Below are 24,377 nucleotides of genomic sequence, written 5' to 3'. Positions count from 1 at the left end.
GTATCAGACATCAGTTCTGTTTCTTGTTCAGTGTCGTATCTATATTATATTTCTTTACATGAAGTTAAACAACCACACTACCTATCTAATAATTCATAATAGACATCACAGTTAAGTACTCGAGCATATCAAGTTACCTAACTGGCACCAACACTTACCCTGACTTGAGTACAGAAATGCTAATATTGACAAAGCTCATTGTTAGATGTTTAACATAATTTGTAAAAAACCGGTTACATCTGAAACAAGATTTAAGTTCCTGTATGTTACTAGATGACACTTTTTAATGTCGGCACCAACTAATAAACAGCTAAGGCCTAGTTAACCGAAGGAGCCAACTTTGAAGACTAATTTCTAACAACACATGAAGCTATGCCATCTTTAATATTTGTACTGAGCTCTGGCAGTGAAACGACTTATCAGCAGTAGCCTGCAGCAGTTGGAAGACATATACAACATATTTACATTATTGGCAAGTACTTGGCTGTTATGACCCTTATGCTTACAATCATTTTTAATCAACACTAAGATGGTTTATGACACTTTGCTGTCTAATGTTACTTGTCCATATTTATATTCATAAACTGTGATAAATATAGAGCATGACGATCCATCAAGGGACTAGTTAAAAAAACAATCCTAAATTATACAGTCGTTTTAAAGTTAATTCTAATAAATTTTACAGTTCGATGCAAATGTATGTTACCTGTGTCCAGTGCATCAATTCTGTCAAAACCTAGTAAATGTGTAAACTGGTCTTGTGAATTTTTTGGTACCACCACTGTCCACATTCTCTGGTGAGAAGTGTTTTTGTTTACAGGAAAGCCATCCTTAAACCAAGTTACTTTCATCCTGCTTGACCCAGTAATTATACATTCGAGTGTCAACTGGCTACCTACAGTGATCGGTAACTTCTCCGAAGTCTTCAGAATTTGGATATTGAGTGCTGAAAATTAGAAACCGACTATGAAAAATAGTATCTAACAAAAAATAGCATAAAAACTAGAAACTGAAAAACTACCACTAACTGAGGGCGTACTTTAATCTTTCTTTCTCTCTGTACACACACACACACAATGTACATATAGACAAGCTGAGGTACCCATCCTTTATGTGAGTTATGAACTAAAAAAATGTGTGGGTGGATGCTATGATAAATAACACAAAAATCTTAACTTTCATACAATTTATCTATAACATAACATATTATTACAGTATTCATTATTACCTCACCAAAAGATTTGTATAAGCTTTAAAAACTCAATATGTATATATTTAAACCATGGTATACACTGTGCGATAGTCAGGGTTGGAAGAGGTAGCAGCCAAAGTAGTGGTGGTAGGTGCGCTTCCTGTCACCCGCTTTCAACAATCAGCCCTTAATGTCCATACACATTGTTTCACGTGATTAATTAATTGACAGTCAATAGCCACAGAAGTGTTTTATGGGCTGAAGTCGAAAGATCATGGGTCAAGGTATTAAGTGGGTAAAATTCAAGAAATGGCTCTTCATATCAACCTTATTATGGCTGTTGGAGTACAAATTTCAGCCGAGTTAATGTATTATGGCAATAGATGCAGCCATGTTTTTCAATGCATCCTTCCATAGAGAGTGCAAATGCACTACCTAAGACATATAAGACGTTCATGTGCCCTCCCCCAAACTGTGTGTATATTGTGGTATTGGAAATTGAATAAAGTTTTTTTTTGGTGTAAGGATGTAGCACCACCCATGAGCGTATATAACGTTAACTTCCATCAAACATAAGAACTGCTTAGTAACAGCAACAATGGGGATGGATAAGGTTGTGACCCCCCCCCCCCCATTAGCATGACCCTTTTACCAAATTATCTTCCAATAAACTTTGGTTGAGATTGACCCGGCGACCAAGAAGTAGTTAATTTAGATAATGGACAAACAGATAGACACATAGATGTTTTTTGTGCTTGATATATATGTACATACAATTGCATTTTTTTTTTTAAATCAATAATTGAAAATTGGCACTTTTACAGTAACTAATCTTACTTATTAAAATTTATTGCAATCACTCAACAAAGCCCATATTCACAAGTTTCTTTTCCTCACCAAAACATGAATTCCACCAAAGAAAAGATGATGTACATATGTAATATATTCTTTGATTTGCTTATTGCACATTTATTGAGCTTTAATGCTAAGAATCAAACATACATTTTTCTGTAAAATCTCTTTCCACACGACAATTGAATTTTCAACAATTGACGATAAATAAGGCAACACTAAATTCCATAAGAAGTTTTACTTTAAAAAAAATATTACTCTTGGATTAATTTTACATTACCTACAAAAATATAAATTAGTCTGGTATCTTTAAAGCAACATATGGAATTATAAGTACTGTGTGCTTAGAGCTTAGCTGAAATACTTACAAGGTTCCATTTCAAAACGAAAATAATTTTTCTCAAGTTTATATCTATTTATCTGGCCATTTCTGACAGTTTTATCCATAAGTGTTTTCACTTTCTGACTCTCATCTTTCTCACCAAAGAAGTGAAACTGAACTACAGGTCCATGTCTGAAATTGAAATTGTTATTCTTCCTTCTGAACACAAAAGAAAAATGTGTACATTCATGAAATATTAAACTCTAAGTATTAAAATTAATTTATTACTCTCCAATCACTGCATCTTTATATTCTCTCGACCACAATTTTGTTAATTCAAAATTACAAAAACTTCGAAACTGAAAGCAATTTTACCACACTTGTCTACTTTAAAAATTATCTTAATAATGTCTCTCACTTTATCTAGAAATTTACCAAACCTTTTAAAAATATATATATTCTCTTTCTTAATGTCAACAAAGCTTGAACAAAAGTTACATAATCATTCCTTTGTAAAAACAAAACACTTATTTAAAACAAAAACTTCCTATGATTTTGCAACTTTAACAGTATTAATATCTGAATAATAGCCATTCAGATATTATTTAATATATTATTTCTGAAAATTTGGTGACAAACAGTATCTAAAACTTAAAACAAAGACACCGTTTGTTTGAATAATGAATAACAGTGTCGATCCTCTCCTTATTTTTCAGGAACTGTGTTATTAAGTAAAGGTAAAATATTTAACATTTTGATCAAATAACAATGTTTTGCTTACATTCTCCTTCATTGTTTAGGGAATTGCTAATATATGTATACAAAAAAAAAATTCAGTGTTATCAGTATTAAGATTTATAGCACTTTGTATTCTTGATAAAGCATGGTCGACATTTGGGTTGTCATATTTCATTCATTCAAAGTGGTTTAAATGGCGGATATTAACAAATAATTGACTCTGTTATCAAAACTCATCTTAATCATACACTAACTTTTATTTGTGTTGTTGTATAACATGCTTTTACTTTATGTAGTATAACAAACTTTTAGTATTTCTAAATGTTATATTATCTGTGCATCAGGTGAAAACTATAACTTTATTTCATGACCTACAAAGAATTCAAAAATACTCTTAATAAATAGCAAGATATAATTTTTTTCACACTCATCTTGTTTTCAGTTCTCTTATTTACTACAAATATAGTACAAAAGGCTGCTTACTTGAATTCTAAAACTGTTAAATTCTCAACCTTGGAAAGATTTGACTGAAGTAAGGATAAAAGCTGAAACAAAAAGCCAAGAAACTACTGAATTTTAAGAATAATTACAACTTTCAAAATATGTTTACTAACTTCACTAAACAAAAAAAATCTTTAGTGAAATAACACTCGCACAACAAAGTAGCAGAAAAAGACATCAACGTTACTTTAATTTTGTTTCTTTGTTCTTATTAACACACAAAGCTACGAAGGGGTTCTCTGTGCTAATTGTCCTTAATTTTGAAATGCTAGTCTAGAGGGAAGGCAGCTAGTCAACAACACCCATCGCCAACTGTTGGGATACTCTAATCCAAAGGTGTGATTTCACCTTCATTCTTATAATGCACCCACAGTCTGAAATTGAGAATAATTTTGCTGCAACGGGCCGCGTACCACTAAACCTAATAATAATATTCAGTTCACAAGGTAACCAATAAACCACGCTCAGCCCGAAAACTTAGAATACCTTGTATCTCGTACTTTATTACTTAAATTCTTTGATCATATAATTTACATTGTAAAAACCTTCCAGTTTAAAAATTTAATTGTGAGGCTATTTTCCTTTTGTGTTTTAGTGCAAAGTAGTTCATAAATAAATATATATACGATTTCATTTTCATTAACTTAGAATTTTCTACTGGTTCTTTGGTTCAACCTAATGTATCTAATTAATATGATACACCTAAATATTTCTTCTGACACTTTCTTTTAATATCAACAGAAACTTTCAACAATGACAACATAACGAAATTATCTAAAAGCTGAGCTTCGAGAATTATACGTTCATTATGGAAAATCAGAACATATTGCCTGATGGTTAACGTCCTACCTCCTACTACTGTGAAAAATAAATACTTATAACGTAACAATTTCCCTGCATATCAGAAGATGGCGCTGTATCAAGCTATTCTTATAAAATATGTCAACTTTTACAACCAAACGTGTAAAAATTATGAATGTTCAAAATCTGGCTTGTTTACATAAAAGATAACTATATTGCTGGTAAAGGCTAGTTTAAACGAGGATATAGCGTTTCCAACCTGTATGACACCCTAGACACACACAGGCTAAACAGGCACGTCAGATATCCTAAGGTATTGCGAATCCTAATTTAGAACTGCTGATCAAAGGGTGAACAACCAGTCAGTCAACAGCGTCTTGTGCCTATATGGTTACTCCCGGATAGCAGGATTGAATGTCATGGTTATATTGCTGTCTCAGCTCAAAGTGCAGAGAATGCTCTGCAAGTCGGAATTTGGTCCTTACGATGTGTGGCAGAGCACGTTAACCACTAGGCCAAGCTTGGGGGGTTGTTAAGTAGTTGAATACATGAATAAACAAATACTTGTGTTTATTATATAAAAAAGTCAACTGCAGATTCCTATCCCCACATACACACATTCATCTTAATTTCTCCATTTCGGTAAGAAAACAGTTGTATAAAAAAAAACGAAAAAAAACCCGTCAAGTTAACTTGTTTTTATAACAATTTTTTAGGGTTATATTTCGTCAGCTTTCGGCGTTTGAAGCGTAAATTTAAAATACTTGTGACACGAACAGAATTTTAGCAAACGTTATTTATAGTACTAATAGTATAATTAACACTTTATAATTTCAGAGATACAATAGTTTAAACATGAAAATAATCAAAATATATAATTTTAAATAAATATTGATAAGAAGTTTAAATAACTAAAATTACGTATTAAAATATTTTGTTTCATCAGGTTACGTGTTAACAATTATGTTTAAAAAAAGAGGCCTTAAGACTAGTGACACAACTAATTTCAACAATAATCTCTGCTTACCGCATTTTGTAAACGTAATTTTACTTCACCTGCTTTGACTGCACTTAGTAGCTCAAGATTAGGGCTGGATATATCACTTTCTAACGATAGTAACTTGAAGCTAATAACGTATCTGATCTTTTCTGGAAATAAATAAAGCGATACTGAGATAAGTAAAATTTCATGTGTAAAAACTTGATCAACAATGTAAGAAAAATACACACATAAAACAAGCTGTAATGATAACTGTTGAAATATGCCGATTTTGTTGGGGATGGTAGGGTTGTATACTTTTCAAACCTTATAAAGGTGATGTGTCGTGAATATACACACATAGACGTAGTTTATACATAAATATTGTTATTTTACTAAAGCCATTCTGAGGTTTTTGAACTTAATTTATAGAAGATATATATGACTTCGGATATTTTCAATCGTCTTTAACACAAAATGATTATCATTGCATACGGATATCCTTACAGAATAGCCGAGGCTAGAGTTAACCCTAGATTTACCGATGGAGTCCTGAAATACATTGCTTTTTGCTATACTATTTATTCACTAAACTGTTTGAGGCTCATGACTTTGTTGGTTACAAGGTCCTTGATAACATAAAACTCACATAAAAAGAATAAAAAAAATTACATGCCATCAATATATTCTCATCATATTTGATAACACTTCTATAATAAACTGTTTTACTTGATAGATTAATTCGAACCTGCAAATAACAAATTCGAGAAGAAAATTTACTGCAGAGTTAAAATGAATTCTCTTGATTTTGATTGAGTTGTGAGAAAGAATGAGTCTAGATACTACGTTACAAATGTATATTCAACACAAAAAAATGCAAAATTACAAGTGAGTAAGCCGTAAAGACAGCGCCTTTACTAGGTGAATATTTGGTTTCAGGATACTCAGATTACACGTTACACAGGAACACCACTAGGTGAATATTTGGTTTCAGGACACTCAGATTACACATTACACAAGCACACCACTAGGTCAAGATTTGGTTTCAGGACACTCCCATTCAACATTACACAGAAACACCACAAGGTCAAGATTTGGTTTCAGGACACTCAGATTACACGGGCAAATTATAAATTCTAGTTTTGACTTTAGGGCCCTTCAATTATACATTACACGTGCAAACAAACAGATCAGGATTTGTTTTCAGGCCCGTCTCATTACACAAAGCATGAGCAAACTAACAGGCCAAGATATGATTTCGGGACTCTAGGGTTACACATTTCATGAAAAGACTAACAGGCCAAGATATGGTTTCGGGACTCTCTGATTGTACATTGCACGAGCAAACCACCAGGCCAAAATATGCCTTCGAGATGTTAGACCGTATACTGAGAATTAAAGTCCAGCAGACAAGGGGAGTTTCAAAATAACACATGAAAGAATGGGAACAAAGCTTCCTTACATCCTAGAAGCATGTGTTGGTATCTTAAGGATGTAATTAACTTTAAGACTAAGGCAGTGTTCAATACTGGGCTCGTTTCCAATGGCCTAATCACTCTCGAACAAAACCTATAATACAAAGTTTAAAAACAGGTTATGTTTAAGAATACACTTTTAAAAAAAGGCATTTCTTTCAAGTTCTAATAAAAAAAATTACAAATTACCTTTTTTGACACAGGATTTAAAATCATATTCCAAACGATGTTCTGGAGGACAAGTGCAGACGTAAGTGCCGCTGGGAGTCTTCTTGCACGAATAAGAACATCCAATTTCTTGACATTCACGTAATTTTAGGCCTAAGTATAACAATTTTAATTTTATTATTGCAGGAAGAATTGGAAACTAAACATGTTGCATTACTGATTTACAAGACTAATTTCATTATTAATACTAACAAAACGAAAGTTTATTAACCTTAATTTTGTTTTGAATAACTACAATGGCAAACAGTAATAACTAAAATTCCACTTAAACACACTTCGATTTTTTTAACCCTAAAATTACCGGTGAAGTTCATATTATTTTTAAACACATTTTTCTAAACTATTTACGCACCAAACTGCACGTGGGTCCACGATTTGATTAACAACGTATGAGTCACAAGAAAAAAATTACAAAAAGATCGCGAATATTAGAAATAATATCCACTCATTATTGTTGGGGGTTTCTAGATATTTTCCATAGAAATCGAATGCTTTTATCAAATTTATTTGGTTATTTCTATATATAGAATGTTAAGAAAGGATGAAACGCAAACTCAACATGATCCAATATGTGGATCTCATCGTTTGTAAACGGTATGTAAAAAAAGTCGGAAATATCAGGATTAAATATTATCTAATAGGTTATAATGAATAATTATGCGGACCTGGCAACATCAATTCTTATTAATACTCCTTTTTTTTTCTATTATTCTACACACACACAAATATATATACACAAAATATTAAAAAAACTTATTTCTATTATATACACTAGCTGGCCACTTCATTAGGAATTATGCCCCCTTTCAGAGTTGGCCTGACCTGAGTTCCAGATGCACATTAGGTTGATCAAATGATGTTTCAAGTGATTTATGAAGCACTGAAAAATTACTGGAATAAGCATATTTGTGTCAGTCTACCAGATATATAGAGAGGAAATATATTAGAGCGTTCAAAAGGGGGCATGATAGTGAGTGCGCGTTTAACAGGTACCACAGTGACCAAGACAATTTCATTTAGGTTGCTCCAAGACATCGGTCATTTGAGTTTACCAACAATGGAGAAAGTTGATAAAATATTTGCTGTGAGGAGAAATTGTGGCCACATAGTTGTACTGACAGAACAAGGAGAAAGGAGATTAAACAGGGTGATCATCAAACAATATACCTACTGACAAAAATTTGGTACAGAATAACTCACACTAAGCTCCAGTCGTACCTTGCGAAGAGCTTTGCAACAAATGGGCTATGGTAGTAGGAAAACACTGGACTCAGTTCCCAACAAGAAAAAATAACGCCTTATGGGGTGTAAAGAGCGCAGACAATGGACTGATAAGGGCTGATGAGAGGTAGCATGGTCCAGATAATCACGATTTACCATTTTATTATTTTTTTTTTTTTTGCATGGGGAGGGGAAAGGGAGAGAGATTTGGAAAAATAGAACACATGAATAACCGAACTCTCGTGTGTGTTCCCAACTGTTCAGTCCTCTGTTTATGGACACATTTTTCTGACATATCAGTTCTGATGCTTCATGAGGACGGCTATTTCCAAGATGTCAATACTTCCATCCTCCATGCCCCACCTGCGCATGCATGGTTTGAGTATCACGTCGATGACTTCAGGCTCTTCACACGGCCACCAAAATACCCCGATGTCAATTTTATTGAGAATTTGTACTATATTACCTGCCTACCTCATCTTATTAATTACGTACAGTATCAATGACTGAATGGAGAAGAACCCTCAGGACATATTCCAGCACCTTGTGGACTATATACCACATCGTATCATGACTGTTCTTTGGATTGAAGGTGGCCCAACCAGTTATTAGATATAATTTCTAATAAATTGGCCACCCAGTTTATATTACACCTGAAGAAAAATAGTTTTTTTTACCTACCTTTATTGTTATTATCTGCCGAATGTTTTTTTCTTTCACAAAGGACCCCAAAGTAACCTTTGGGACATTCACACTTACGAGCTCTTGAGCCGATGTAATGCCTAAAGCAAAAACTAGTATTAATAATATATCAGTTATTAGAAGGCTTACATCTCTGAAATTGTAAGACTTGTTGCTATAGCTTATAACATAATAATCTTACCTTGCTGAGTTGAATAAGATTGTGAATTCTCAATTTTTGGAAGATAGGTATTCTAAAACCCTGCTGTAAAAGTAGCACCAAGGCCTAACCGTGAATGAATGAGAGGAAGTGTGTTTATCAAAATATGAACGATGGATATTTAATGAAACTTCACTTGTCTTCCAAAATATATGTGTTAAACGAACACATTTGAAAAATAAATGAGTTCATATGCATAAAATGTTTTCCTTTTCTTGTCATTCGTACGGCCATCTTTAATTCCAAACTGATAACCTGATTCCAATATTTGTCACGCTAAGTTTGTTTGTTTGTTTTGAATTTCACGCAAAGCTACTCGAGGGCTAGAGGAATGGCAGCTAGTCAACACAACCCATCACCAATTCTTGGACCATTCTTTATCAAGGAATAGTGGGATTGTCACATTACAACGTCTCCATGGCTGAAAGTGCGAATATTTTCGGGAGAGGGATTCGAACCTGCGATTCTCAGATTGCGAGTCAAGTGCCCTAACCACCAGGCCATGCCATGAAAGTGTGTTTTCTTATAGCAAAGCAACATCGGGCTCTATGATGTGTCCACCGAGGGTAATCAAATCCCTGATTTCAGCATAGCAAATCCGAAGACTTATCGCTGTCCCACCGGGGGGGGGGGCAACCACTGGGCAAGGGTTATGATATGGGTTGAGTCGATTTTTCAGTATTAACTTTTCAAAATGTCTGAAAATACTGAATATGATATGAATAAAAAAGGCGCGTTCATACAAGCGCGGGGAGGGGCGGGGGGCAGATGAGTTCTTGGCACAATTTTAGGATTCCACAAAATTTCATTATATTCCAATGACTTCATCTCTAAAGTCAGAATTGTTTTGAGATTTTCTAATATGAAATAAGTCTATAAATATCAACAAGTACTCATTTTTTTTCAGACATTTCACCTTTTTATTTTAGAATAAAACAAGAACATAAATTCGTTCTCTATTCCATAAAAGTTAAGAGTATACTTTAAAAGATACAGCAAACAAACAATTTTAACAGTCAGTTTTTCTTAGCAGTGTGTAAAAAGTTTTAAAACTCTCTATACCTTATTTTGACGATATAACTAGCCCCTAGCCCACTACTGTGTCTACCGTACCCGGCTGGCCTGGTGAGCCCTGGAACTGTACGAAAGGCCTAGTCGGCAATGGATGTTATAACATATTATTTTTTGCTGTTGATTCAAGGATCTTAGAATTTCACTGTGATGTCTGCTTGACTAAAACCACGAATTCTCATTAGACCTAAAGAGTGTTTTAGGTAACAAAGCTGCTTGATGGGCTGACTGCGTTCCGGCTCCGGCAGAGATCGAACTTTGAACTTTAGAGTTATAAACCCTTAAGCTTGCTTCTGAGCCACCGGGGGAGCGGGGGAGTTGACAAGAAATAAAATACAAATAAATTAAAAGGTGCTTGTTTGAAACCTTTATTTATTCTCGCTCAAAAAAGTAAATAAATAAATCATAAGATTATTACGACTATATCCATCAAATAGTCCTCCCACCCGAAACATTTGTCTTGGCGCATGCGTAGTTCTGGAGAGTTTGAAAAATTACAAATATGCCGCTGAATTTTTGTTTCACGTCACTTCTCCCTGTCAAGAGAATTAACAGTTTTCTACCATGCTTACTGCCCCCTAGTGGCACAGCGGTATGTCTGCAGACTTACAACGCTAGAACCCGTGTTTCGATACCCGTGGTGGGCATAGCACAGATAGCCCATTGTGAACGAAGTATTCAAGACGTCAGTCGCCCAGTCTCGTTTTTATTCACACACAAGCGTCAATTCAAAATAATTTGTAAATGGACCCCAGCGAGTGGTCAGACAGATAGCTGCACAGTGGGCTGTCGGTGCTCTGCCCACCACGGTCATCGAAATCCGAACTTTAACGTCGTAAGCCTGCAGACTTACCGATGAGTCAGTGGGGGCATTGTGTATACATAGTCGAACACCTTGATGCACCCCATTCAATAACTATCAGATGGTATGGACACAAAATAACTATTAACAAGAGGGAAGCCTCAATAGCCGCGGCACTTGAAATTCTTTTAGGCAGAATTAGACTAAATTGATACTTTTTTTCCCCTTTTTATTAGCTATATTTTTGTGTGCTAGCAATACCAAACGTTGGGCGCGCGTATATCCGATTCTATTTTATTACTCATCAGGATCGTTACCAACCTTTTAGACAAGGCTAGAGTAAATTAATCTACGAGACCTTAGGCGTGGTTAAATAGATCAACCGAAAAGGTTTGACCTCCTGAGTCCAAAACTGTAATTAGATCTCATATCGGCCAAGAGATGACGGAGCTATGAGCTAAAAGTTTGTACTTGAAAAACTCAGAGCCATTCTATGAGCCGTTATGCCGCGGCTAAAAATACTCAATGAGAACAACTTCATTTAAATACATATGAAAAACTGGTGTGACACAAGATTTAGGCTTAGCCTAAATAATTACAAAATATATATTATAACAGATTAGATTTTAATAACAAAAAACCAAAAAAAACATTGATCTATTAGTAGTGTTAGAGACCGAATTATATAGGTTTAAGTCGAAGTTAATTTTTTTTATCAAAGTTGTAATTCATACAATAATGTGAATTATAATAAAAGTATGATACATATAATTTCTAGATACACAACAAAAAGTCACCAATGATGACATAATTCCGCTTAAGCCCAACTGTCAGGCAATCAAAATCACTAGGTGTCAGCACTGATGCGCATGTTGAAAATTTATTGTACAAGAAAGTAAATAACACTAACAAGCTTAAGGATACACGATAATCATGCTGTGATTTATGGATTAGTAGAAGACTAAGTCAATGAATATCATGATACGCTGGTTGAAGTGCTATAAATAAGGCTTAGGTTTAAAAGTTAATTAAATCGATTCTAAAGTATGGTTGATTAAAGCGAATCGTAGGTTTGATGGTTGAAGTGCTATAAATAAGGCTTAGGTTTAAAAGTTAATTAAATCGATTCTAAAGCATGGTTGATTAAAGCGAAACGTAGGTTTGATGGTTGAAGTGCTATAAATAAGGCTTAGGTTTAAAAGTTAATTAAATGGATTCTAAAGTATGGTTGATTAAAGCGAAACGTAGGTTTGATGGTTGAAGTGCTATAAATAAGGCTTAGGTTTAAAAGTTAATTAAATCGATTCTAAAGTATGGTTAATGAAAGCGAAACGTAGGTTTGATGGTTGAAGTGCTATAAATAAGGCTTAGGTTTAAAAGTTAATTAAATCGATTCTAAAGTATGGTTAATGAAAGCGAAACGTAGGTTTGATGGTCTTGACTAATTTTATGATGCTCTAAAAGTATGGATGCACCTTCTCTTTGTACTATACAATCTGTGAAGTCGGTCAGATTCAGTGAGACAGATTAGACAGAGCTGATTCACAAAAAGAAACCCAGACAGTAAGAAAACCAGTCATATAATCATTGTGTAACAGCTGTTGTACACACCAGCTTGATATATCCGCCTTCATGCAGGCTTCAGTGGAAATCTTCTCGTCCAAACAGCCGATATTTAAGATCGTTATATGGACGTAGATTAATATGCTGTTTTTAAAACGTTACATTTACGTGCAGAATTTAAGATTTTGTAACACGGTCACGAGTTAAAGAACAGCTAAAGTTTTGACATATTTTCCATGTTACTACCCTAGGTTCAATAGAGATTTTTGATAGGGGGCCTAGTATTTAACTCTCGACAATATTTATGAGCCCCTAAAAAAAAATTTGTAATGCTATTTATATATATAATGGTTCCCCGTGTCAAATTCAAGCTCAAAACCTGCTTTGATAAATTAAACCATAAAATGGAGCACAATAACATAGGAATTTCCTTTTTCCTCCCCTCGACAAAGATAGAAGCAATTTAAATTATTTCCATTTCGCGCAGCGTACACGTGTAGCGAGATAAACTTAACCATGTAAAGGAATGTGATAAAAAATGTAAAAAAAAAAAAAGTCTTAATGATTGTAGGCATTCAATGCAGCTATTGCCCTCTGGTGGTGGGGTATCTAAGGATTTAATTATGCTTGATACATCTTTTAGAGTTATATTTATATTTTATAAGTTTGACGTAACAGTCAACATGTTCCAATATGTTGCTCATTGGCATTAAGTAAGTTGCTTAACAATCAACGTTGTTGTTTTGTTTTTTTTTGTTAGTATCCCTAGGTTATGGATTATTAAATAATTATTTCTACTTATTCATTTCTTTATGGCAAAAGGTCCAATCTGTAAGCTTACAGTGAGTTTGTTATGAATTTCGCGCAAAGCTACACGAGGGCTATCTGCGTTAGCCGTCCCTAATTTAGCAGGGAAGGCAGCTAGTCATCACCACCCACCGCCAACTCTTGGTCTACTCTTTTACCAACGAATAGTGGGATTAACCGCACATTATAACCCCCCACGGCTGAAAGGACGAGCATGTTTGGTGTGACGGGGAGTCGAACCCGCGACCCTCAGATTGCGAGTCGAGCGCCCTAACCACCTGGCCATGCCGGGCCTTAGAGTGAGTTTCTACCGTATAGATTTTCCCAAATTCGATGGATGTTATGAGAAATGAATTATAGAGCAAAATTTCATTTAGATTGTGATATAATGTTTGTTCTACTTCCTACAAGTTTTCAACAACTACTGTGTGTTTTGTATTCCCTTCAAATTCATTTCAGATCTGACAAAGATCAAACGCATTTCGTGTTTGAATATATCGTAAATCCTACACAATATTTTGTTAAATGTGCTTAAAACAGTCCATCATATAATAAAAACAAATAAACTTGAACTAAACTAAAACTTATATTACACAGATTTTAACGTTAATTTAATTTGCCTTATATATATATAACAGCTGAGACAAAAATCTAATTTAAACGTGTTCAAGCTGAAAAATATGTAAGGATCATTTCCTGAGAAATTTACTTTAACTAATATAAATCTAAGCGCTATTTAAATGAAAAAGTAAATACAAATATTTGTTGCATTATTTATTTTATAATGAATTCAAAAGAAAAATCACGAGGAAGTTAAGAAATTCTTCTAAGACGCTTACAGTAATTCTATACGTACATTGTTTATCGATTGCATGGGATATCTGCGTCAGCCGTCCCTAACTTAGCAGTGAAAGGCAACTAGTCATCACCACCAACCGCCAACACTTAAGCTACTATTTTAACCAACGAATAGTGGGATTGACCGTCACATAATAAATGTCCCCACGGCGAGCATGTTTAGTGGGATGGGAATTCAAACCTGCGACCCTCAGATTGCAAATCAAGCGCCCTAACCACCTGGCCATGCCGGGCATTGTTTAATGAAGAGACAATGAAAGTGAAACTAAGAGAGAAAGAAAAATTATAAACTTAGCCGTATAATGTAACATGAAGATATCAGGGGTTCAACAAATACACTTCCTATTAAAGGGGCGCTGAGGGCAACTTACAGAGAACAAATTACATTAAAGAGCTTAAAAAAGGGAAATAAAAGCAAAGTCTAAAATAAACAATTCTGGTGTTATTGGTAGTTTCAGTTAGACAACATAAATACGTTAAAGGCCAGGCTGAATGAACTTATGTTAACATATCCTGCAACATGCAGGGCTTCGGTTTTGACGTCAACACCGAAACATTATAATGAGTAGCTCTAATTAAAACAACGAGACAAAAACTATCAAGAAACACGGTAATGAAAGTAAATTGGGTCCCCCGGTGGGTCAGCGGTAAGTCTGCGGGCTTACAACGTTAAAATCCGGGGTTCGATTCCCCCCGCGGTAGACACAGCAGATAGCCAAATGTGGCTTTGCTATAAAACAAACAAACAGTAAGTTGGTTATTGTAAGTTGTATCTTAGTTTCACTTTGTCTTGTTCCGAAGCATCTATTGTTTTGCAGTGTTGACTAAATTAACCTAAACTGTTACGTGTTTCACCTTTATAGTGCATTTACAATTCTGATAAGAATGTTATTCGTTTCTTCTTATTTCTTCTGATGTCAAAATTCGAGTTTTGAGATTATTCAGAAATAAATACAAAAGTCTGCAGTAAAACTGACAGGAGTTTTTTTGTTTTTAGTCTTACAATAGAAGACATATTATTGAAACGAATAGGCCTAACGCGTGATAAAAATCACACAAACGAATATTTATTGGCACGAGAACAGTGCAAACTTACAATGATGTTTATAAAGTAAACAATGTTTTATAAGATATTTTTAAGTATTTATTTGACAGTTGACACAACAAGCAGTAACCCGGTGGGACAGCGGTATGTCTATGGAGTTATAACGCTAAAATCTAGGGTTCGACTCCCCACAGTGGACATGGTAGCTAGCCCAATGTGGCTTTGTTCTAAAACAAAAAACAAAAACAAAACAATCAAACACAACAAGCGAATGTCTTTCCTCAATCAATTATTATTTGGAACAGGTATTTCAAACAATTTTTGATAAACGTGGTTTCATAATTTTACTTTAACGGTTTATATTACTCAAACATACAGGTTTGTTTTCGTTAAGCACAATGCCATACGGCGGGCTACCTGTGATCTACCTATTGCGGGGATCAAAACCCAATTTTTAGCGTTATAAATCCTCGGACTCACCACTGAAACATCAGGGAGCCAAAGACGTGGGATCATTTTTAATGCTTGTTAACAAACATGGAACATCATTATTTTACTCTACGCTGTAGTTTTGTCATAAAAACAACAAACAAGTAAAACTCAACTTAACAAAACCACACTATTCAAGCTAGACTTGTACGATAAACACAATTACTTTTACCAAATTGCTAAAATAATCTAACTCTGGTGTTATTAAGTTACGGTTACACATTTGAACTATGGATTTATTGCTGTTTTCAAGATCTATGTTTTTACTAAGACTAAACGCCCTCATAACAAACTAACGTACACTGATTAAAACACTTACCTACAGTTTCCCCCATTAGAGCACATTGAGTCATTAGAACTGGGCCCACACATCGGTGAATACTCACACTCGTCACCGTAGTAAGGCTCAAAACACTTGCAGGTGTATTTTCTGTAGTTGATTGACGCGTGACACACCCCGTTGAAGGAGCAATGATTTTGAATGCAGCGATCTTTTCGTCGTTTCTCTTGCTTGTCGATTATTTCATACGTAATATTAAATCCATAAACATCAAGAAAGAAGTCCATGACACGCATGTGGACATTGTCTCGCTCCTCGACGTTAAAGTCCAGTACCAGGAAGCTTTTGAGGCCAATATACAGAGTTGGTTCTGCGTCCGAACTGACGATGCCCGAGTCCATTTTGGAGAGCGTAATCGAGTTATCGTAATAGTCATACTCCGAGATGCGCACGCCTTCTCTCATATAGAACTGTGTGAAATATATGGCAATACCCTTGCCTTGTGGGGCTTCAATAACCCACTGACACTTGATAGGGATAGGATAAGGTTTCGGAAAATTCGGTGTGGAGATCACCCCACTGGGGGCTGTTAACCAATGGTCGCATCCTTGAAATTCATTTTCTTGGCTATTCAAGGTGGTTACCGTGATTACTGAGCATAGTAAAGCAAATAGCCGCAATAGAAGTCCAGTTTCGAATCGCAGATCCCACTTGGACAATGGTAGTGGAACTTGTCTAGACATGACTCTAGACAATGGTAGTGGAACTTGTCTAGACATGACTCTAGACAATGGTAGTGGAACTTGTCTAGACATGACTCTAGACAATGGTAGTGGACCTTGTCTAGACATGACTCTCGTCTTTTGCTGCATTCTTCACATTGATTTAGCTAAAGCACTCATAAAAAGACTCCTCAAATTATGCAATATTGGCGTTTTTCTTCCAGTATCCCGTAATCGTTATATCCAACTGTTCTTCTAAGAATTCCGAGCTTTATAAAATGTCATGACCTTTCAGCAAACACAATACATCAATATGTACATCCTTCTAAAGAAATCTGAAAAAAAAAACACACATGGAAGAAACCTTATATCCGGATGCATTCAATGCAAACATACAACGTTTAATGGCAATTGTCCAATAAATATAATTTACAATATCTTAAAAATAAGACACGTATGACACACAAACAGGGAAATAAACAAACATATGATCACCTATTTAGCATACAACGAAACATAATTCGTTTCTCCGTTACAAATTGATGTAGTTGAAAACATTTCGTTATTGACCTGAGAGACCTTATTCCGTTGTCTTCATAGGAAGCTCATTTTAAACTTCGTCTCGTTTGAGACCTCCCTTTAGAAGCAGCCCTCAGTGAGACCATACGACTATATATATATATACTTGTACAAGTAATGAAACACGAAATCATCGCGGTTCCGGAAAGAAAAGAACGAAAATCAATTATTGCCAGTTGTAGAAAACTAGAAACTGTAGCAATATAATCCAAAACATGCCGGGAATATCCTGTCATATAATTACTGACTAAACAACAACAACAACAAACGAAACAGCAGACATACAACAGACAAATACAGGTGGTCAAACATATATCATCCCAAGTCATATTGCCACCTATTGTTCATGTCCAGATGTGGATATGGTAGAAAGCCCTTAGCATTAATAGTATTAACAATGTAATACAATACTAAATTAGAAATATATATAAAATCATCTTAATACAGTAGCACACGCAAACACCAACCAATCAAACATGTTAATACAGTAGTACACGCAAACACCAACCAATCAAACATGTTAATATAGTAGTACACGCAAACACCAACCAATCAAACATGTTAATACAGTACCACACGCAAACACCAACCAATTAAACATCTTAATACAGTACCACACGCAAACACCAACCAATCAAACATGCTAATACAGTACCACACGCAAACACCAACCAATCAAACATGTTAATACAGTACCACACGCAAACACCAACCAATCAAACATCTTAATACAGTAGTACACGCAAACACCAACCAATCAAACATCTTAATACAGTAGCACACGCAAACACCAACCAATCAAACATCTTAATACAGTAGCACGCTGTATTGAAAATAATCATTTGTTTGTTTGTTGGAGAGCAAAGCCACGTTAGGTAGTTTGCTGTGTCCACCGCGGGAATCGAACCTCGGATCTTAGGGTTGTAAATCCGTAAACTTACACGAAAATGGTGAAAGAATGGGTATAAAGGACATACTGCAAGAATTCAACCATTTATCGAATAACAATGGTGTACCAATGTTGATAGTTTACACTGCGGATGGATTTCATCTAAACATTTCAAACGAGTGATTTACCTATTTCTTGGTCAGTTTTGTACACTGTTGTTAAAAGACAAAAACAAATCTCCTCAATATTTGTGGGCCCCCAGCCGGTGATGAACTAAAAAAGAAGCCAGTGATTTAAGGGTTAAGATATTGTGTTTTATGTGATTTAAAAATGTTGAAAACTTAGTTGAATCATTTACTAGTCTGAAACTTGTAACATTAAAAACCGGGTTTCGATACCCGTAGCTTTGCGCTTGACAACACACAAACAAATACAACACTTATCACAAAATTATTCTTTTTTACACGATGGGCTATCTGTGCTGTACCCGACATTGGGATTGAACCCCTAATTTTAGCGTTATAAGCCCTAAAACTTACTGCTGAGGCACCGAGGGACAGTGTTTGATCAAAGAAAAACATAGCAGTACCGCTTGAATACATAATGTCATTTAAGTAGTGAAAAATATTCTATCATTGTTATATTTGTGTAGAACAAATGTTTTCGAAACAATTGGACAGTTATTACTGACCTAAACAATTTCAACTAAGAAAATATTGGGAAAGTTTAAAACTAACTGTTTCACACCAAATTTGAATATTTTTCAAAGAGGGAATACCACAACACGCAGAGGCAGAACTAGCACAAGGCAGAACCTGGAAGTCTGGTCTGGTCTTACCTTCTGAAAGAAGGGGTTCCCACGAACATTTCTCTGCCCCTGTAAACTCTGCTGTTCATAAAAATTGTATAACTGTATATCTGGCATGTCTAAATAATTAAATTGACAAGCGTTATGTACAGACGATTAATGACATTTCATGACAATGAATACATTGGTGTACCATTAAAGTTGTGTGCTATCGGTAAAAGGGGTGACATGTTTATCACCTATATATATATATATAAATTCCAGATTACTAAACATTTCAATGTTGCTAGGGGTCGCTTATTGTTGGAGGTATGTATACAATATTTTCCAAGTAAGAAGTAAAAGCAAGATTGATAAACAATGCAGAGTTCGATGGCAACTTATATGGAAGGAGGGAACATACAGTGTCATTCTTGGAGGCAGAATAACTGGCACAGCGAAGAGTTTAAGTCAGTAAGGAACTATTTCACTCCAAACTACTGAGGAGAAAGGCCTTCGTTTATATAGTGGAGGCCATGGTTATAAAATAAAAACTCACCAACTCAAAAATCCAATTCCATGAAGCTGTACATGGTTATAAAATAAAAACTCACCAACTCAAAAATCCAATTCTATGAAGCTGTACATGGTTATAAAATAAAAACTCACCAACTCAAAAATCCAATTCCATGAAGCTGTGCATGGTTATAAAATAAAACTCACCAACTCAAAAATCCAATTCCATGAAGCTGTACATATCTCCTGATGTTTCTAGCGAGGCCACAAACAAGAATTTGAAATTAACGAAAGGTCAAAAGTCAGAAGTTGAAAGTTTCCGGTTACTTCGAAATTGTAGAAAAAAATATGGAATTCAAGCCAGCCAGTTTGACAATAAACCGGTTGCTTCTTTTAATTCTGTACATAATGTTGTGTGTGTGTGTGTATATATACAGTATTTGTAATTAAAATGGCGCAAGTCAGTCTCATGGCATTAAATTTTCAAAATGTTTCTGCCGAGAGATTGATTTTCACACACACACATCGTTTAGCTGTGGCAATGGCTTGACCACTCAAACGTTGCTTCTTACGGTAATGTGGTCGTAAAATACACCATTGGAAATGAAACGAAGCTTGACTCAAACTCAAGCAACTTGTGAAACAGGTAGCAAGTCAAACCATTAATCTTTGATTCATTTTTATATAAATACAAAAGGTCACAGGTCAGTTCGTTACATAATGTTTGAATATAATCGCCAGTAAACATTCAACCCTGAGATGTAGTTCAAACTAGGAAACATTTCGGGTCAAGAAGTCTTTATATATTAAAGTATTTCAACCAAGCCTGAGCGTGAATCAGAAGGTTTTGTTATTATACTAAAAATGCGAGTCGTTATCATTTAAATACGAGAGCTTAATTTGCAGGTGTCAAGCCTGTTTTTTTGAGATACAATTTGAACTGTGTATCATCACTCTAAACAACCGTGATAGCATATCCAGGCCGAGGATAGGGAGCTGGAAATCTGCCTGTATGTCGGTATAATACGTGTTTTTTTCTCCTTATAGTTAGCTCGTGTTCTCTTTCGTCACAAGAATAAATGGAAACATCAATCTGGATAAAGAGTCATTTAATAATAACCAAGGGATCGAGTGATATCACTCCGCAGACATCAATCTGGGTAAATAGTTTTTTCATAAAAAAAAAAACCAAGGTTGAGTGATATTACTCCGCACACATCAATCTGGGTAAATAGTTATTTGATAAGAACCAAGGTCAATTGATGTTACTCCGCAGACAGGTAAATAGTTCTTTGATAATAACCAAGACCGAGTGACGTTACTCCGCAGACAGGTAAATAATTCTCTGAAAGTAACTAGTAACCATTTGCTACTGCAGGGGTCGGCAACCCTTCATAGAAGAAAAGCCAATTTTTTTTTTTAGACAAAAACATTTCGAGAAAGAGCCGCAATACGTCCTAACGGTCTAACCTAAAAAAAAAAAAAATGTGGGACAGCGGTGAGTCTTCGGATTTACAACGCTAAGATCAGCAGATAGCCCGAAAGCCGAACAAATCAGGTTGCCGACCCCTGTGCTCGTGTCTTCAAAAATTTACGTTTGAAGCCGGGAATTTTAAACAGCTAACAAAAGGATTAAAATGAGGGCTTTTCAGGATCATTTTGATCAAATTTCAAAATGTCTTAGCGATAATATAACGTTTCTTAGTATAAGAGACACCAGATAAAATCACTTACTATAACACCATTTCAAATAAAGAATTGGAATTGATATTTTTAACCTGAAAGGCACTTCACGAGGATATAGATATCAGGTCAATAAACTTCGGGTTCGGGTATAGCTGTCTATATACGATCTATATGCATTTTGTCCATCAGATGGCAGCACTATGAGTTCGAAAACTTACTGATTACCCACTGGAGGATGGCAGCATCACGTCTCGTGCCTTGGACTCCTTCATCCACTACGCCTGACCTTCTTTGCTAATTTGACTTTAACATTTTTATGCAAAGATACAAGAGGGTTATCTGTGCATAGCCGTACCTAATTATGAACTGATAGGCTAGAGGAAAGACAGCTGGTCAACAGCATTTGAGGCCAGTGAAGCTGGAAAACTTTCATAGCTAGGGAGCTGAAATTCATTGAACAAAGCTATAACCCTGTATATAATGAACACCACACATCGAATTACTGTTATGTTAATAAAATGAAGCCAGCACCAACACGTTTATCTATTTAAGTAGAAAACAACATCTATATATTTAACTACAGTCCTTGCTACAATGTTTACAACAATATGTTTGAGCTTGACGGATTGTTTTTGTTAAACACAAAGCTACACAAATAGTTATCTGCTTTGCCCACTGCAGGTATCGAAAACCGATTTTTGGTATTCTTTAGTAGATAGTTTAGGCAGAGAGTCCTTATTGAGTTGACTGCGAAATGGGCGGTACTGCCTATTAGGGAAGCACTTGTAGAAAGATATTGGTGACTATACGATCTACTTATGCAGATCCAGTGAAGACGACGACTTTTCGAAAGTTTCCCGCCTTTCATCTTCAGGCCAGTTTATGCTTCCTTCGTTGAACGTGGTTGTTATTTTGCTTTGAATTTCCTAAACCTAGCCCCCATTTAGTGTTTGGAAATAACAAGGGATGTTCAAAAACTTTGGCGCGCATGTAGTTTAACATGGAGATACATCAACATTTTTTTTTTGTTGTTGTTGGTTTGTAATTAAGTACCAAAGCTACACAATGGACTATCTGTGCTGGTATCGAAATCCGGTTTTTAGAGTTGTAAGTCCGCAGCCATACCGCTGTTCCACTAAAGGGGGGGGGGGCGATAAATTAGCTAGTATCATATAAAGTATAAAATAATAACGAAAGGAGTGAGCAATGAATGTTTCATTCACTTAAAGGGTAACGTAATTAATTCAAACGACAGGTGGTGTTGAATACAGGCAGATTGCAGCAATAAGCACTCTAATGGTGTTCGTTTTTTGTTTTTTCAGAAATGAAATTTAATCATGAGTTGTATAAAACATTTTTCAAAAGGACAGAAACTTTAGGTCATATATCATTCTATGAAAAATTCACATTTCTACAAAGCAAGTACTTGTGGTTTTCTAAGGGCTACATACATTAAATTTGTATTGAAAATCTTCGCGTGAATGTTATAAAACAGGAAAATAATGTAAAATTTCTTGGTTTTTCGAGGAGTTATGCTGTTCAATATTTGCCATGACCGTTCCTGTGTACATATCAAGACACGTAGTAGTGTGTCGTGCGGCCAAAACAACCTGCAGGACACAATGTGTGTGTGTAGTTAACAGGATTGATTGTTTAGCAATATAACACTTTTTACAGCTCGGACTGTGGTAATCCAAACTGTCAAATATTTTCAATGGATGTACTCTACTGGACTCTTACTTCACATAACAAATTTCAAGGCAATTCATTATGAAATAGTCGAGATATGAAATTTTCAGTTTTGATTGGATTTCTTCCTATTTTTTTTTTCTTCGCACCGAAATTACGGAAACTTTATTTGATAGAAAAATATACTTAACTTTAGGCCCGCGAGCCACGCAAGTGTATTTTTGGAAATCTATTCTGTAGAGGGCGCTGTATAAACGCAAATTATACACCTACAACTGCTTATATTAAAATGAAATTTCCTGTGTTTCTTCCGATATCCTGAAGATGGTGGATTTTCTTTTTCCACCGAAAGATGTAGAGCTTTAAATTGTTTAGAGTTTTTAATTGTATATTTTACTTTTAACTTTATACAATAAAGCGTTGCGCATTTTTTAAACGTTGAAGTTCTTATCTATTTTAAGATATACCGTTGCACATCTTTACGTGATAGAAAAGAGAATGAATATTATTTTCGAAATCTGCGTAGCTGAATTATGAAGAAACCGTTATTAAAACCGAAGCAACCTTTATGAAGTTTAAGTTCGCAGGCCTGTGTTATTGAAAGACACTGAAATTTTTGTGTATGTTTTTAATCGAAAACCAATAGTGGGCATGTCAAGAGCCACGTGCAAGCAAGAATCAATAGTCATCTGTAACGCTTCACAGACACAAATACATAAACAGCATTGCACTTTTTATAAACGGCATATCTAAGTTCGACTTTATGGTCCAACTCGCTCCGGTATAAACGTAAAAAAAAATAAAAAAAAAATAGTGTCTGCAGTGTCATTTTTACATCCAAATAACAAACAGACAACAAACAAGTAAATGGCTAATGGAGGCCATTTGATTATGCGTATAAAGCACAGCCGGCGGTCGATTTTTGTTTCTATGTATAAATTATTATAATTATTCACAAAACAAGTTAATTTAGTATTATTATAATTAAATACTTAAAAATAAACTAGGTTATCAAACAGTCTCCATACAGGAGATTAATGTTGTCACTTTGTGTGTTTGTAATAATTATCGGTTTATCAGACGACTTCAACAGATGCTATTAAAATACTGTACGTCTAATTTTACACCCTTCCTTTTAAACTTTCTCAGCTTTTGCTAAAGTTACCAGGTGGCCTCGTTTTCATCAAGAACTAATTATTGGTTCATCACCCCTCGTGCTTTATGGATACTTGTCAAACACTGGACATGTATTTGAATTATAGCGTTATAGGCCTACCAGTTTATTGTTGAGCCAGCCCTCTGTGTTGAGCCCCCCCCCCCCACCCCCCTTAGTGGCACAGCGGAATGTCTGCGGACTTACAACGCTAGAATCCGGGTTTCGATA

The 24,377-nt window shown here is 35.2% G+C and overlaps 1 protein-coding gene across 1 annotated transcript in view; it reads right to left on the bottom strand.

Annotated features, from left to right (window-relative positions):
* Positions 1-24,377, bottom strand: part of LOC106471897 — a 48,945-nt gene that overhangs the window by 9,751 nt on the left and 14,817 nt on the right. The window contains exons 2-8 of the mRNA XM_022400506.1: positions 16,165-17,182; positions 8,991-9,091; positions 7,050-7,181; positions 5,434-5,555; positions 3,588-3,649; positions 2,413-2,558; positions 707-946 (exon numbers count right to left, since the gene is read on the bottom strand). Coding sequence (XP_022256214.1) covers positions 707-946; positions 2,413-2,558; positions 3,588-3,649; positions 5,434-5,555; positions 7,050-7,181; positions 8,991-9,091; positions 16,165-16,997 — 1,636 coding nt within the window. The 5' untranslated portion in view covers positions 16,998-17,182. The remainder of the gene's footprint in view (positions 1-706; positions 947-2,412; positions 2,559-3,587; positions 3,650-5,433; positions 5,556-7,049; positions 7,182-8,990; positions 9,092-16,164; positions 17,183-24,377) is intronic.

The sequence above is a fragment of the Limulus polyphemus genome, unplaced genomic scaffold, assembly GCF_000517525.1.
Source record: "Limulus polyphemus unplaced genomic scaffold, Limulus_polyphemus-2.1.2 Scaffold4949, whole genome shotgun sequence".
In the NCBI taxonomy this organism is placed as follows: Eukaryota; Metazoa; Arthropoda; class Merostomata; order Xiphosura; family Limulidae; genus Limulus; species Limulus polyphemus.
The sequence above is the reverse complement of the archived record's forward strand: the minus strand, read 5'-3'. Positions and strand labels throughout refer to the sequence as shown.